Source organism: Sciurus carolinensis, chromosome 2 (genome assembly GCF_902686445.1).
Source record: "Sciurus carolinensis chromosome 2, mSciCar1.2, whole genome shotgun sequence".
NCBI classification, from domain to species: Eukaryota; Metazoa; Chordata; class Mammalia; order Rodentia; family Sciuridae; genus Sciurus; species Sciurus carolinensis.
Genome location: NC_062214.1, coordinates 197,159,045 through 197,174,146, shown reverse-complemented (window position 1 = coordinate 197,174,146; position 15,102 = coordinate 197,159,045). Strand labels below are relative to the sequence as shown.

The 15,102-nt window shown below is 45.4% G+C and overlaps 2 protein-coding genes across 5 annotated transcripts in view; one reads left to right on the top strand and one right to left on the bottom strand.

Annotated features, from left to right (window-relative positions):
- Tecpr2 (tectonin beta-propeller repeat containing 2) overlaps positions 1–2,923 on the bottom strand; it is an 81,663-nt gene extending 78,740 nt beyond the window's left edge. For 3 of the 4 annotated variants that reach the window (XM_047541943.1, XM_047541942.1, XM_047541944.1), the window contains exon 1: positions 2,764–2,918. The gene's annotated coding sequence lies outside the window, so the exon portion shown is untranslated. Of the gene's footprint in view, positions 1–2,763 lie in introns of all 4 variants that reach the window. The other variant, XM_047541945.1, reaches the window with a different exon arrangement.
- Positions 2,924–2,970: 47 nt separating this feature from the next.
- Positions 2,971–11,503, top strand: Cinp (cyclin dependent kinase 2 interacting protein). The gene is made up of 5 exons (XM_047539014.1): positions 2,971–3,017; positions 5,906–6,074; positions 7,439–7,568; positions 9,781–9,910; positions 10,727–11,503. Exons 1-5 carry the CDS (start codon positions 3,011–3,013, stop codon positions 10,927–10,929), a joined length of 639 nt encoding a protein of 212 aa, XP_047394970.1. The 5' UTR covers positions 2,971–3,010; the 3' UTR covers positions 10,930–11,503.
- The last annotated feature ends 3,599 nt before the right edge of the window (positions 11,504–15,102 follow it).

The following is a 15,102-nucleotide window of genomic DNA, read 5'->3' as shown; positions in this document are numbered from 1 at the left end:
CTAAGGCAAGAAGACTGCAAGTTTATACTAGACTCAGCAACTTAGCAAGGCCCACAGCAACTTAGTGAAAAAAGGGCTGGGGATGCAGCTCAGTGGTTAAGAGTCCCTGGGTTCATGCGCCAGTACCAAAAAAAAAAAAAAAAAAATTTTTTTTTTTAATAAAAAATAAATAGGGCTGGGGATGTGGCTCAGAGGTTATTTATACCTGGTTCGATCCCCAGTACTAAAAAGCAAAAAAAAAAAAAGGACATAAATTCTATGGCAGAGCACAATGGGATTGAAATAGTAATTTATTTTTCAGATGAAATTCTGTCATTTCCCCTTTCCCATCCCTGCTGGTTAGCTAGTGCTCACAGGCTAAAGCCTAACCCAAGCATGGACATTTTGACAAAAAGATGTCTCTAACCTTCCCAGACCACTCTTCCATCCTCATTCTTGATCCCAGATGCAATGAACTTTCCACCACAGACCCTGAACACACCACGACCTATACATCTTTGCAAAATTCCTTTCCTCCTTTCCCCACTCATCATGTACATCCTAGGATATCGTCTTCCTCCACCAGGAAGTCTTCAGAGACTCCCTCAGACACCTTGTCCTTCTATGCTTTCCCAGAACTTTATGGGAGAAGTTTTCACAAGGCCCCATCATTATCTGCTTTCTATTTTCTTCAATGAATTCTTCCTAGTCTTTATTTCCTTCCAGTCTGTATACTTTGTAGTGCTTCAAAAGACCAATAGAGAGTATAGTGCAATCAACATTCAACCCATATTTGTTGAATTATTAATCCCTCTGAAACACTATGCTAGATTTCCCCAAGCATGGTCACCCTAAATATAGGATAGTGTCAACGCTTCATGGAAACTCTTTCATTCAGGTCCAAATAACACATTCATGTTAAACTGAACACACACGTTGAACAATGTTCACTTCTAGCTCCACAATTCTCAAAGTCATCGACTGCCTCCTGATTCAATCAAGCTCCCTGGGTATCACTATACCTAGAAATCTCTCCATGCTTTATGCCCAAGTTCATTTTCATTATGTGTATAAGGGTTTCCTGATCTGCTCCTTACCTTTCCAACTCGATTAATCGCTCTGCTTAATGCCCATTTCCTTCCTTTTCCCTCATTAAGTTCCAGCAGCTATTTTGTTCAATTATATAGAGATAAAATAAACTGACATCCTCCACTAAACTCAAGTGTAACTTCTCTAAGAGAAAAATTGAAAACAAATCTAAAAGGGTGAAGAAGATGATGTGGCTACAAAGTAACTTAGACCTACCAAAGCCTCTTTGTGAATCCTGCAGAAGAAAACTGTCCTTATTCCATCTTGCCCATCACTGGTTTCCAAGTGGGTCAGGAAACTCAGGGGGAGCAGACCCTATGGCAACACTTGGTTCTCAAGTTGGAAAGTTCAAAGGCCAGATCAGAGCTCCCCGAAGGCAGCAACTCGGTCCACAGTGCAAACCACAGTATCCTTAAGGCCTGACACAATAGCTGGCACACAACAGACTCCAATAATTACCTGATGAATGAACAAATATTGAATGTAAATTAGGTCACCAAAAAAGCAAGCTCAGATGTCTATCCACGTGCATTAGAGCTGGGTGTAGGAAAGTTAAAAAAGTCTTACAGACTTGAAGACCAGGACTCAAGGCTGACAAGGGGTTAGGGCAGTATCATTCTCAGATTCTGCCCATGCCTGAAATCTGGCCTTGGGAATTTCCCAGAACTCCCTTCCTTAAAGATTCCAAGACCCTGGCTGCAACCCAAGCGCAACTCATTATTCCAATAGATGAGAAGAGGATGCACCCAGGCTGGTACCCCACATTCTGCCAACAAATGAAACTGAAGTAACAACAGAATACAACTTCCCTATCTCAGTGAGAAAGAGAGCAAGAACAAAGATCAGAGAAGAGAAATACAAGTCAAGTGGAAGAAACTAAAGTAATGAGAAGGTCAGAAGACATAAGAAAGGACTATTGGAAAGAAAAGGAAAGGACCACACGGCTCAAGCAGGAGGATCACAAGTTTGAGGCCACACTCAGCAACTGAGCAACTGTCTCAAGGGCGGGGGCCAGGTATGTAGCTCAGTGGTAGGGTGCGCCTGGGCTCAATTCCCAGTATCAAGGAGAGGACAGCATAGATGTAGGGGATGACAGGAGGGCTATTCTTTATTGAAATCCCTGCACCAGGCACTGCATGCACTGGCCCACTTAATCCTCCCCCTCCCCCGACACAGAAGCTGTTATCTCCACTTTACTGAAGATGACACTGAAGCACAGAGAGGTGACGGCACTTGCCCCATCACACAGTGGCAGCGCTGTGACCCGGGTCTGACGCCAGGGTATCCCCCTCTGCCTTATAACAAGATTGAGAGGGGGGTCACTCAACACCTAGATGTCAAAGCCTGTAGCGAGGCGCTGGCGGGCGGACCCGGGCTGGGCGGGTCTGGGGATGCAACACCACGTCAATCACGACGCGGCGGCGCCTCGGGCCCCAGGGCGGGTGGGCATCAGGGCGGCGAGGGGGAGGAGCGAGGGGCGCGCGGCGCGGGCCCGGGGTGGCGTCGGAGGACCAGGCTCCGCCGAGTCCCCTCTGCGGCCCGGGGGCCTCTGCCAGGCGCTTCGTGTGCTGGGGCGCTGGGTCCCCGCCGCTGCGCGCGGGCGGACGGCAGCCCGGTGCAGGCGGCGAGCGGGCGGTGGGGACCCCTGGGCTGAGGCAAGGGGATGTCGGCCGCCCGCGGCGTCGCCGGACTCACCTCCCGCGGCAGCCCCTCCGGACTCGTCGGCCCCGCGGGGCCCGAGGAGGCGGGGATGGACTCCGGGCCGCGGGGGTTGCCGGGAGCCCGTTCCCTGGGCAACCGAGCCGGCCCGGCGAGCGACAACCGACGCCGCCGGGGGCTAGAGCGGCCGAGCCACAAGTGGCGGCGGGCGGGGCGGAAGTGACGCTTGCGCTTCCTGCGGATGGGCGGGGCTTGGGTCTCCTTGCCGGGATTTCTGCCGACCATGGAAGGTGCGTGAGACCGGTAGTTTCCGGGCCGGGAGGCTGTGGGTGCCACGGTTTGGGTCGCGGGCTGAGCCAAGTGCTGAGGTGCCTTGCCCAGCCGGTTCGCCGGCCCCGCGCAGGCTCGCGGTCGGCCTGGGCGCATCTTTGCCGCGCCTCCGTTTTCTCACGTGCGGAGTGACAGCTGAACCGGATGGTGTATGTGCAAAGGAGTGTCAGCGCCCTGACACTCGAGTTGTAATTACCGTCATCATTTATTTATTTCGCGGTGCTGGGGATTTAGACCATGGGCGCTCTACCACTGAACTACATCTACAGTCCTTTATTTATTTATTGAGGCAGACTTCTAAGTTGCAGAGGCAGGACTCAAACTTGGGATCCTCCTGCCTCAGTCTCCCAAATCTCTGGGATGGCAGGTGTGCGTACAAAGCCCCTGGGTTCTATCCTAAGTACTGCAAAAATAAATGAATAAATAAATAAATAATAGAATGAACAGAGCAAAATTAGGTGCCAAGCCTTGCATGCTCAGCATCTCCAGAAACCCTTACTTAAACTCTCAATGAAGATTACTCGTCCTAGAACATTCTGCTTGTAGAGTGCTCTCTCTGCACCAAGTAATATCTCAAGTCAACTCCATTTGCAGTGGAGAGCCCTGGCATAAAGGGGATAACTAACTTAACCACTGGGTTATGCCTCACTCTGCCCTGTTATGTGACTCTCATTCCTGGTCTCTCCCTATTAGCCTATGAATTGCTTGAAGTCGAGCTGTTTTTTTGCTTCCTAAATATGTACTAGGTGAGGGGCAAACAGACAATGAATCAGATGGAATCCTCACCCTCAGGAATCCCTACTGTGGAAGAGAAAACCTTAGACAATTGCAGTACAGATGGTAATAAGAGCAGTTCCTTCACTGAATACATTTTATTCAGCACCTACTATGTGCAGAAGTTATGAGAGAGAACAAGGTGAACAGAGCTCACAGTCCAACAGGGAATCTAAACATCAAACAAACAGGCACTGCACTGGTGAATCCACAGCAGAAGCATAGGATATTCCACTTATCTAGTGTAGGGAGTCCTAACCTGCTCTGGGGAATCCAGAAAGAATTTATGGAAATGACTTTCCAAAAATCTAAATCAGATCATGCCATTGCCCTCCTCCAAGCTCATTGCTTGCTCTCCATTATACATTTTTTTTTTCTTTGTGGTACTGGGGATCGAACTCAGGGCCTTGTTCTTGTGAGGCAAGCACTCTACCAGCTGAGCTATCTCCTCAGCCCTCTCCATTATACATATAACAGGGCCACACTTCCTGTCTTGGCATGTAAGGTTCTAGTTGTGAGGTCCCCTCTCTCTTTGCACACTACTTCCTCTCTGTCCTTTTTATTCTAGTTATACTGACCATGAGCTGGTCATGGTCATTCATTTATCATCTCTCACCCCTTCAGAAAGTCAGTTCCACAACAATGGTTTGTCTTTTCAATCACTTCATCCTTCACGCCTGGCAGTCAGCAAACATTTGTTGTTGAAGTAAAGAGTGAATGAAGAATCAATACACTTAAAAGCAGAGCCCTTTAGTATACCAGGTGATTGAAGATACACTGACAGCAAAATAATTCTAATTCATGTTGGAGCTTGTACAGACTCAGCACTAAGGCATGGAGAGAGTGGGAAAGGACCAAGGGGGAGAATGATGGGCAGGCTTGGGCAGTAGAGGAATGGTACACTGGATGGTTGCATGTGCCAGGCCTTCACAGCACTACATAGATAGCTACTCTCAGCATCCCTGTGAAGCAGATACTATTTTTATTCCCATCTTACAGATGAGAGCATTGAGGTGCCAGGAGACCAACTAATGCCCAGTTCTCACAGCTGACAACTGGAATTCTGACTCAGGCAGCATGGTCTTCAAAGTCTAGCCTCCAAACCATATAACTCTTGTGTGTTCTCTACTCCTCAAGGGCCATGAAAAGTCTGTTGGGTTCTCAGGGAGAAGGGAGTGCTGGGGTAGAACAGGCAGCCTGGGTTGGTTCTTGGTCTGGGAGTTGCTTCCTCCAGACAGTGGAATCTGGGTTTGGCTTGGGGGATGGCAGCACTAGCCTGAGGAAGTAAGGAACTTTTAGAAGAAAAATGCATGTGCAGAGGCATTTTCAAGAGCTGCTAGTAGCTGGGCACAGTTGTGTATATCCATAATACCAGTGACTTGGGAGGCTGAGGTAGGAGGATTGCAAGTTCCAGAACAATCTTAGCAAAGCCCTAAACACTGTGACAAGACCGTTTCTCAAAAAAACAAAGAAGGACTGGGGATGTAGCTCAAGTGGTAAAGTGCCTCTCAGTTCAAAACAAAAATCAGACAAAAACTGCCAGGTTCACTTTAATTGGAGACCATGAACACTGATATTCCAAGGCCTGAAATATGGACTTCCTCCTGAGCCCCAGGAAAGGCAGAGACCACTCATCAAGATTGCCCCTGCATCTCGTGTTCTTCTTTCTCAGCATCACGGGAGCTCCTGAGAGCCACACATCTCTTAACAAACTTAAGGTATCCAAGAGCCTGCGGCTGGATGGTGGGGCAACTAGGGAGTCAGGGCTAGATTATCCTTAGGAAGTGTCACAGGAGCCATCCAAGCATGTTCGTGGGAAGTTATAGCTGTACTTCCAGCCTTCGAAAGTAGTTAGGGGGCTGGGGTTGTGACTCAGTGGTGGAGCACTTACCTAGCATGTGTGAGTCACTGGGTTCAATTCTCAGCACTGCATACAAATAAATAAAATGAAGGTCCATCAACAAGAAAAAAAAATTTTTAAAGAATGTCAATTTGTTGAGGGTTAAAAAGACTTGTGCCTGCCAACTGTGTTCGTGTGTTCCATAATAATTGTGTTTCTCTTACTCCCTATCAGCAAAGACTCTTGGAATTGCAACACCCAGAAAGCCTGTCTTATCAGTCAGTGCTAGAAAAATTAAGGACAATGCAGCCGACTGGCACAATTTAATCCTGAAATGGGAAACCCTCAGTGATGCAGGTTTTACCACTGCAAATAACATTGCCAACTTGAAAATCAGTTTATTGTAAGTACATTTAGAGTTCCTTATGCTCTGAAATTTCATCCTTAAGTGGGCAGACCAGTCATGGGAGTATTTTAGGGTAAGAATTTATCAAGATAAATGAATTTAAAAATAAAATATTAGGCAAAAAAAAAAGCAGTAAAATGATACGTGCAAGTATGAAGTGTATATGTACATTTGTTTAAATGTTTGAGCTTTTGTTTTATTTATTGTATGTACACATTGGTGGCGGTGGGTTTCACTTATTCATTGAGCCTCATTCCAGCCCTTTTTATTTTTATTTTGAGACAGGGTCTCACTGAGTTGCTTAGAGCCTTGCTAAGTTGCTAAGCCTAACCTCAAAATCATGTCCTCCTGCTTCAGCTTCCTGAGACACTGGAATTACAGGCATGTACCACCACACCCAGCTATTTATTGTATATATCCATTTTAAATACAAAATTATGATAGATATTATTCATGGTTACATCTGTGTATAAACTTATAAAAATAGATTGGAGGACCAGGCATGGTAGTATACTACTATAATCCTAGCCACTCAGGAGGCCAAGGCAGGAGAATCACAAGTTTGAGGCCAGCCTCAGCAACTTAGCAAGACCCTGTCACAAAATAAAAAATAAAAAGGGCTGAGGATGTGGCTTAGTGGTTGAGCACCCCTGATTTCAATCCCCAGTATTGAAGGGGAAAAAAAAAAAAGGAGGGATACAGGCTTAACCCATGCTACTGGCACCCCCTAGAAAGAATAGGTTGGGTAGTAGGTCAGTGGGACTTAATGTTCAAACTGTTACATTTTCATTCTGTTTTTTAAAATTTTCTTCCTTTATTTGTTGTTGTCATTGTTGAGACTAGGTATGACACATTGTGTTGCCCAGGCTGATCTTGAATTCTTGGGCTCAAGTGATCTTCCTGCCTGATCTTCCCAAGTAGCTGGAGCTACAAGTGTGTACCACCACACCCAAATTTATTTTATTTCTTAATAAAAGACAAAGGCTTTATGAAAAAAGTATTAGCAGTTACAAATTCTAATTAAAGGTTTTGCTTTATTTTTTTAGTTGTAAATGGACACAATACCTTTATTTATTTATTTGTATGCAGTGCTGAGAATTGAACCCAGTGCCTCACACATGCTAGGCAAGTGCTCTACCACTGAACCACAACCCCAGACCTGCTTTATTATCATTTGCATTTTCCTATAGAAGTTTTTAATTTCTCAAAGTTATAATTTTAAAATACATAAACACCCTGCAGCTTACCTCTGTCCACTGGCAGAGCCTTAAATCCCTGGCTTCCCCTGGTTCTCCCCAGCCTGTCCTCTCCTAGAACTCTCACATACATGAGTCTCACCCATTATCTGGTGTTTTACCCAGGAGTAAAGACAAGATCGAATTAAATAGCAGCAGCCCAGCTTCCAGTGGGAATGAAGAAAAGATGCATCCACACTATGATAAGGAGCTTGAGGTGCTATGTGAGGAATTGCAGGCTACCTTGGATGGTTTGGTAAGACCTACTGGCCACCTGTGGTCACTGTCACTGGGACCAGGGGACCTCTTTGGGGTTTGCTTGCCCATTTTTGGCATTTAACACCATTGGTAATTCAGCCTTCTCTAATGGTCTCTTCCTCTGCCCATCCCACAAATCTCAAGGTTCCCCAGGATGTGACTCTGGACTCTCACTGTGCACTGTTCAGGGCAGTTCATCCACTTCAGGGTCCAGAGTAAATGTCTCAGTCATCATAACTGCTCAACTCTGCCATGCGTGGCTAAAGCAGCCATAGACAATCCATATAAGCAAACAGATGTGGCTGTGTTCCCATAAAACTATTTTTGGATGCAGAATTTGAATTTCATGTAATTTTCATGTATTACAAAGTACTATTCTTTTGATTTATTTCCAACTATTTGAAATGTAAGTACCTTCTAAGGACAGAGTATGTATATAAATTATTTGGAATTTTTCCAAATTCTTCTACATGGGAACTTTGTCTCCTCCCTCATTTGTTAATTATTCAGTTATTCATCTATATCAGTTTGAACTTAAAAGGTATTTACTTAATACTTCGGGTTGTAAAAATAAATCTACTTTATTTTCTGGCTCAGATTGTCCCTTCTTTGGCCATTAGAAATTCAGTTGACTCACATGTCCCTTTGAAAATCTCCCTTCATAGTGAAGTTTTTTTTTTTTTTTTTTTAACACTTCTGCATTTGCTGGCATTGAAAAATGTTCCAGGCTCATCTTGTGCATTTCCTGCCTCAGTCCTAGAATCAGCCATTTCTCCAAGCAGCATAGGCTCCTTTTCTAAGAGAATCCTGTGGAAACAGCTCTGCATGCTAGCTGTCAGGTTACAGGTTCTTTGCTCCATTGAACTTACTCTGTTTTGAATTGGGTTGGAAATAACCCATTTTGAATATTCTATGTTCAAAACCCAAACACTGGGATTGTAAAGCTATTGTTATTATTTTTCCTATTTTCCTCTAGCATTTGGAGCAAATAATTTCCCAGACTTGGCTTCAAAAGTCTTTAATAAATTTGACCTTGGGTGTTGGTGTATTCCTTTCCTTAAGCTGGATTCACGTCTCTCAGCAGTCTGTGTTAGCTTCTGGAGACACTCCTGATGCTGAAGTGTGAGTGTGTGCAAAGGATTGGGTGTTGAAAGACTTGGGAACAGAAGACCTGGTATCAAGTTCTGGCTTTGTTCCCTAGTTCAACCTTGAGCAATTTTCTCAGCTATGAAACAGAAGTGATGAGCCCTGCCTCTTCGATTTGGGCCCAGTGAAATATCGAACCTAAAAAGATTCAAGGAAGGACTAAAGTCCTTTAAAAATTAATGTTACCTAAATTTAGAGCATACCTCTTTAGATGTAATCAGAGGGCAGGTGGAAGGACCAAGTACAAGGAATTAAGATTTTGATGATTTGTATGTTTTTTTATTTCCACACCCCATGCTCATAAAGTTAGTTATGCCAAGAGTTAAAAATAAGATTTTAATAGACCTATGCTATTTAAATCTGAAATCCTAGTTTCTTCTATTTATTTTATTTAACAAACCCTCATATAGCTCCACGAGGTGCTTCAGGTACTCACTCATCCTCAGCTGTGAAGGCAGCAGCTACCCAGCCTGTGCAGTGGGGTGGCTGGGGGAGGGTGTGGTAACAAGGCTCAGGATGGCAGCTGAGGTCCACTGAGGCACTGCCAACGAGTTCTCCTGGTTTCCTTCCTGTGTCAAGGGTGCAGGGCTGCCTTTCAGTACTGTCATTTTATAAATAAGGAAACAGACTCAACAGGTTTCAATAATCTCAGAGGCAGTAAATAAGAATCAGAAATTAGTTCATTTAATGCTTTCTCTCCCATGTTGTGTCGCAAGAAAGCAGCAGGGCCTGCCCTGGAATCCTCCAGGTCTTTGTTGCTGAAACGTGCTGCTTAATCACAATGCAGTGGCATTGAGAGAGCCATGCAGAGAGCAAGTGCTGTCTCCTCCAAGACTGGAAATCCGGGGCTTATTGGGGAAGTGATCCAAACTGATGAAACCATAGCAATTGTCCATTGCCCTGAAAATTTGCTGTCCGAGGAGTTAATGGCATTTGGTTATTATAGTTTTGGCCTCAACAGAACTACTTAGCTTTGAAATCTATTCAATCTGAAATTGATTTCGGTTTTCAAATGATATTCAGATTTTAAATAATATTATATTCCAAATGTCATATCTTTTCAGACCAAAATCCTGGTGAAAATGGAAAAGCTGTCTTCAACTACCAAGGGAATTTGTGAACTAGAAAATTATCATTATGGGGAGGAGAGTGAGCGGCCCCCTCTGTTTCACACGTGGCCTACAACCCACTTCTGTAAGTAGTTCTTTCTGAGTTGACATTTAGGAGGAAAGAGGTCAGGAGAGGATTTAGTACCATTCAGATTAGATGAGGCTCTAATTACCTAATAGCAAAAAAATTAAACATAGCAATTGATCATGCAAGTTGCTGTTCTTGGTCCTTTAAATTCAATGGAATGAAGTCTGCCTTCTCTGTAGAGGCAGAAATTCCTTTTATTTCATATATGTATATATTTTAGTTGTAGATGGACACCATACCTTTATTTTATTTTTATGTGGTGAAGATCAAACCCAGTGCCTCACATGTGCCAGGCAAGTGCTCTACCACTGAGCCACAGCTCCAGCCCTTATTTCTTTTTTAACTGAGGAAGAAAGTGTTTTGTTTGTCTATTCAAGATGACTGCAGCCACCCTCATGGGAAAGGACAACTGAGAAAAATGTAATTCATTATGTAAGCTCTGTAAGGCACACAGGGGTGCTTTACCACTGAGCAACATCCCAAGCCCTATATATACATTTTTAAATTCATTTTTTATTTTGAGACAGGGTGTTGCTAAGAAATACTGTCAGTTTGAGGCAACTGTCCTGTCATGGTCACTGCAGGCCACCTATAGGTTAACACAAAGGCCTGTGCTTATTTTTGATCTCGTGCTTCTTACCACATAGCTAATGGTACTAACTGGCACCAGCTGGAGTGATGAATGCCCACCTCCTCCTCTCTTCTGGTGCTGCTGTTGGTTCTGGGTTTTAACCAGGAGCCTCTGAAAGTGTGGCCTGAGTCAAGGTGCTTCCTTGATTCACTGCTGTTAAGGGAGACCTACGTCTGTTCCAGATGAGGTTTCCCACCAGCTCGCTGACATGTACAGGCAGGAGCTCCTCCTGAAGCGCACGGTGGGTGCAGAGCTGGCACACACGGCAGACCGTGACCTCACCCTGAGCTACCTGTCAATGTGGCTACACCAGCCCTACGTGGAGAGTGACAGCAAGCTGCATCTGGAGAGCATGCTGCTGGAGACAGGGCACCGGACCCTGTGACCGTCCCAGAGCTTGGCTCCAGATCACTGGCGTCTTCCTGTCCCCCAGTGGACAGTCTTCTGGGTGGGACCTGGTGTTGTGCCCAGGACCAGACCCTTCACTCTGCCCTGGCTGCCCACCAGCCTTCGTGGGGTTCTCTAGGACCATGTAGCCTCTGCGGGCATGCTCAGCCCCGCTGTAGGCACCATCCCTTGTGCCTCGTCCGCCTGTCATTCCTGACCTGATGTGTTCCTGAGCAGTGACTGAGGGCTCTGGTTTTTGCAAGTTAAGTGTACTTGACATCTCACTCACCTGGGTGTAGAAAATCCCTCATGCCACATTTTTACTTTTATACTTATCTGTATTTAGGACTTTATGACCATGTATTCTATAATTACAACTCATGTTTAAAATCTTACAGACTCAACAAGGTAAAATTTGGCATCGTGGAAATGAAAACTGCTAACAAAAACACAGCCACTGTGTGCCTCCCCAGGTTGTGCCTGGCCAGGGAGAAGTCCTCTCCTCCCAAACCTTGCACATTACATGGGACTGTGTATGTTGTGGAACTGAATAAATGTGTGGTTTTAGCTTTTCTATGTTTAATCATTAACATACTACTTATCTAAGTCTGTCAAGATTATTTTAACTTTAATTCACCAAATAATACTTACCTGTAGAATTTATGGCCAGGAAAACCTCAGGAAATGACTACTTCTGACTCCCCCATTCTTTTTACAGATGAAACAGGTCCAGTCATGCATACAGCTGTCCAAGGTTCTGGGACAAAAACTGGCAGTCCTGGGTTTGCTTTCTTTTTTTGGGGGGGACGGGGGGACTGAACCCAGGGGTGCTTAACCTCTGAGCCACATCCTCAGCCCTTTTTATATTTTATTTTGGGACAGGGTCTTACTAAGTGGCCTAGGGCCTTGCTGAGTTTCTGAGGCTGGCTTTAAACTCACGCTCTTCCTGCCTCAGCCTCCTGAGCCTCTGGGATCACAGGTGTACGACACCGCCCCCGCAGGTTTGTTTTCTTCTTGTTCACCTTAACTTACTAGGCAAGTGTTCCACTGTTGTGGACACATCCCCAGCCCTCACTAACTTTTTCCCCCTTTGGCAGTACTGGGGATTGAACCCAGGGCCTCAAGCATGCCAGGCCAGCATTTTGTGACTTACTAGGACCATGAGTGCAGCCCCAGCCTGTTTTCTACTATTTTCTCTTTCTCTGCTCTGCTTCTTTCCTTTTTTGCCAAGCTACATGCTCAGACAAGTAAGGGGCTCAAACAGACATAAAATCCTATACAGAGACTGTGAACCTGAAGGGAAGGCTGATTTATAGAGCAGCACATGCACCAGTGTCACCTTCTTATCGCAAAATAAAGCAGGATGTACGTGTTTGCCACCATTCCTGCCCAGGGAAGGAAAGCTAAGAAAGGTCACACTGGGCTATGTGGGCTTTAGCCCTATGAAACCAGAGTTCTGTGGTCCACGGAGCAAATACTTTCAGAGAAATGAAAGTAGTATGACCCAAATAAAAGACTGTATGGCAGCTGTATTTTGAGAGAGAGTTTGGATTTCTTACTGTGCAAGCTGACCTATGAAAAACAGCTAACAGTGACATTTCTTAGGATTTCTATTTCCTCTGCCTTTGCCCTATTAAAATCCAAATATCATAAAAGTGGACAATCAGACACCTTGTAGCGTGGATGCCCCTGGCCAGCATTTGGCTGGTCTGCTGCTGTCCTGCCGTGGGCTCCCTTGCAGGCCTCTGAGGAAGGCTACTGGAACCACCCAAAGAGGTGATGGGCAGGATGGAGCCCAAGAGGCTCTGCTCCCCAGCTGCCCACCTGCAGAGGTCCTGGCATGAGGTGCATCAGTCATGTGCACGCATGGGGTGCTTAAAGCATGCACACTTTTCTGAGGAGCCTGAAGGTAAGCCTTCAAGGGCATTTCAGGTGCTCTTGGTGATATATGCCCCAGATACCTCTCAGAAGTTACTCAGGGGGCTGGAGTTGTGGCTCAGTGGTAGAGCATTTGCCTGGCATGTGTGAGGCCCTAGGTTCAGTACTCAGCACCACATGTAAATAAAACATTCATTGGCAACTAAAAATATATTTAAAAAAAAAAAAGGTTGCTCAGGAGAACTAGCCGAAAGGATTGATGCTGCTAAGGTTAAAGAAAAGTAAAGAACTAAGTGAACAAAAATAATGAATCTGCAGAGCAACTTCTATCTGGAAGGAACAAGAAAGTAGTTCAAGGCCATTATGGCACTTCAAGTTAAGCAAATGGGCGGCTCCCACACGCTCAGATCCTCTTCCTCCAGAAACCCTGCCAGATGACAAGAGGAGTATGAAAATCGTGCAATCTGCCCGAACAGAACAGGATTGGGGAGGGTTTGGGGATGAATTCATGACAAGTACAGGAAACAAAAGCTTAGTAACCACAGTGCACTGTGCACGGCTCAGCTGTGAACAGCTTTTGTACATCATGAAATAGTAACGTGACACTTGATGGGGCCAAGCCAAACATCTTTTCATGTTGTTCGCCAGAGGTGCCAGGCATCCTGCCTTCCAGCAGTTCTGGTTCCCCAGGTTGGGTGGGACCATGTGGTTGATTCTGGCCGCTGTGCTATTAGAGTGCATTTGATGGCTTGACTTGACTGGCATTCTCTCCCTCTGGCATGGAACCAGAGCGTTTGATGTGGCTGCCCTGGCTGGCTGTCCCCAACCTGCCCACAGTGAACAGCACCCTCCTTCCAACCTGCAAACAGGGATGTAGGTGAGCAAGGAGCGTGCACACCTGTGCTGTTTAAAGCTGCTGAGGCTCAGGAGCTGTACTGCTGATTGATCCACAAGGTGAACCACACTGGGAGGTGGGGTTTGACTGAGGCTGCTGTTTGTCTTCCATATTGATCCTTTAACTTCAGTCTCAGCTGGCATGTAGCCGCACACTTTGGAACAGGCTTCAGAACTTTCTTTGCAGCCAGGTATGGCCACATGACTACTGAGGTATGCGGTTTTCGGATCATGGCCCTTAAAAGGTGTGTATGCAGTTAGATGTGGTGGCTCACACCTGTAATCAGCTGCTTGGGAGACTGAGGCAGGACGACCTCAAGTTGCAGCCTCAGCAACTTAATGAGATCCTGTCTCAAAAAATAAGAAGGGCTGGGGGTATACTTCAGTGGTCAGCAGCCCTGGGTTCCATCCCACTACTGGGAAAAAAAAATGTGCATGTGCTTCTCCTGCCCGTCTTTCCTTTTGTGGGTAACAAGCATGTGAGTGTTGAACATGGACCTTGGGGACAAGAGTCACCCTAGGGGAGGAAGCAACCTGCATCTGGACCACGCTGGAGCAAAGCCACCCAACTTCCTAAATGCCTCCCAGCTCAGGCTTTTACTTAGAAATAAAATTCTCGGGGCTGGGGAGATAGCTCAGTCAGTAGAGTGCTTGCTTTGTAAGCACAAGGCCCTGAGTTCAAACCCCAGCACCCAAAAAAAAAAAAAAAAAAAAGAAAGAAATAAAATTCTCTGCGATGCATGCCATTGTTACCCCTGCAAAAGCAGCCAGCTGATGGATCAGTGGGAGGAAGGGATCATGCCCGTGGGCAGCAGTGGAGTAGTGGGATGTGTTTGTTTTCCATGCACCAGCAAATAATGCCAAAAGCTGAAAAGTCAAGAGCAACAGTAGTATTATTATTATCTAGTGGCACAGACAGAAATGCCAACGGAGGCAACCCAGAGACTTCAAGATGAGGAAGCCAAGAAGGTACTTTCCGTTTTAAAACAAACTTTAAAGAATTGACATTTTAAACTAGATGCATGTATAATTTTGTTAAAAATAAAAATCAGGCCAGGCGCAGTGGCACATACCTATAATCCCAGCAGCTCAGGAGGCTGAGGCAGGAGGATTGCAAGTTCAAGGCCATCCTCAGCAACTTAGGGAGACCATGTCTCAAAAAATAAAAAGAACTGGGGATGTAGCTCAGTAGTAAAAACACACCTGGCTTCAATCCCCTGAATCAAAAAATAAAATAAGGAACTGGACTTGTGGCTTAGTGGTAGAGCATTTGCCTAGCATGTGTGAGGCACTGGGTTTGATCCTCAGTACCACATATAAATAAGTAAAATAAAGATCCATCAACATATAAAAAAATTTAAAATAAAATAAAATGCTGTGTGCTAAGGTGGCACCAACA

Excerpts from the sequence above, each read along its gene's own strand:
- Cinp (XM_047539014.1), top strand. Across the intron at positions 6,075-7,438 it reads AACTTGAAAATCAGTTTATT|GAGTAAAGACAAGATCGAAT; the intron begins GTAAGTACATTT and ends TGTTTTACCCAG. Across the intron at positions 7,569-9,780 it reads AGGCTACCTTGGATGGTTTG|ACCAAAATCCTGGTGAAAAT; the intron begins GTAAGACCTACT and ends ATATCTTTTCAG.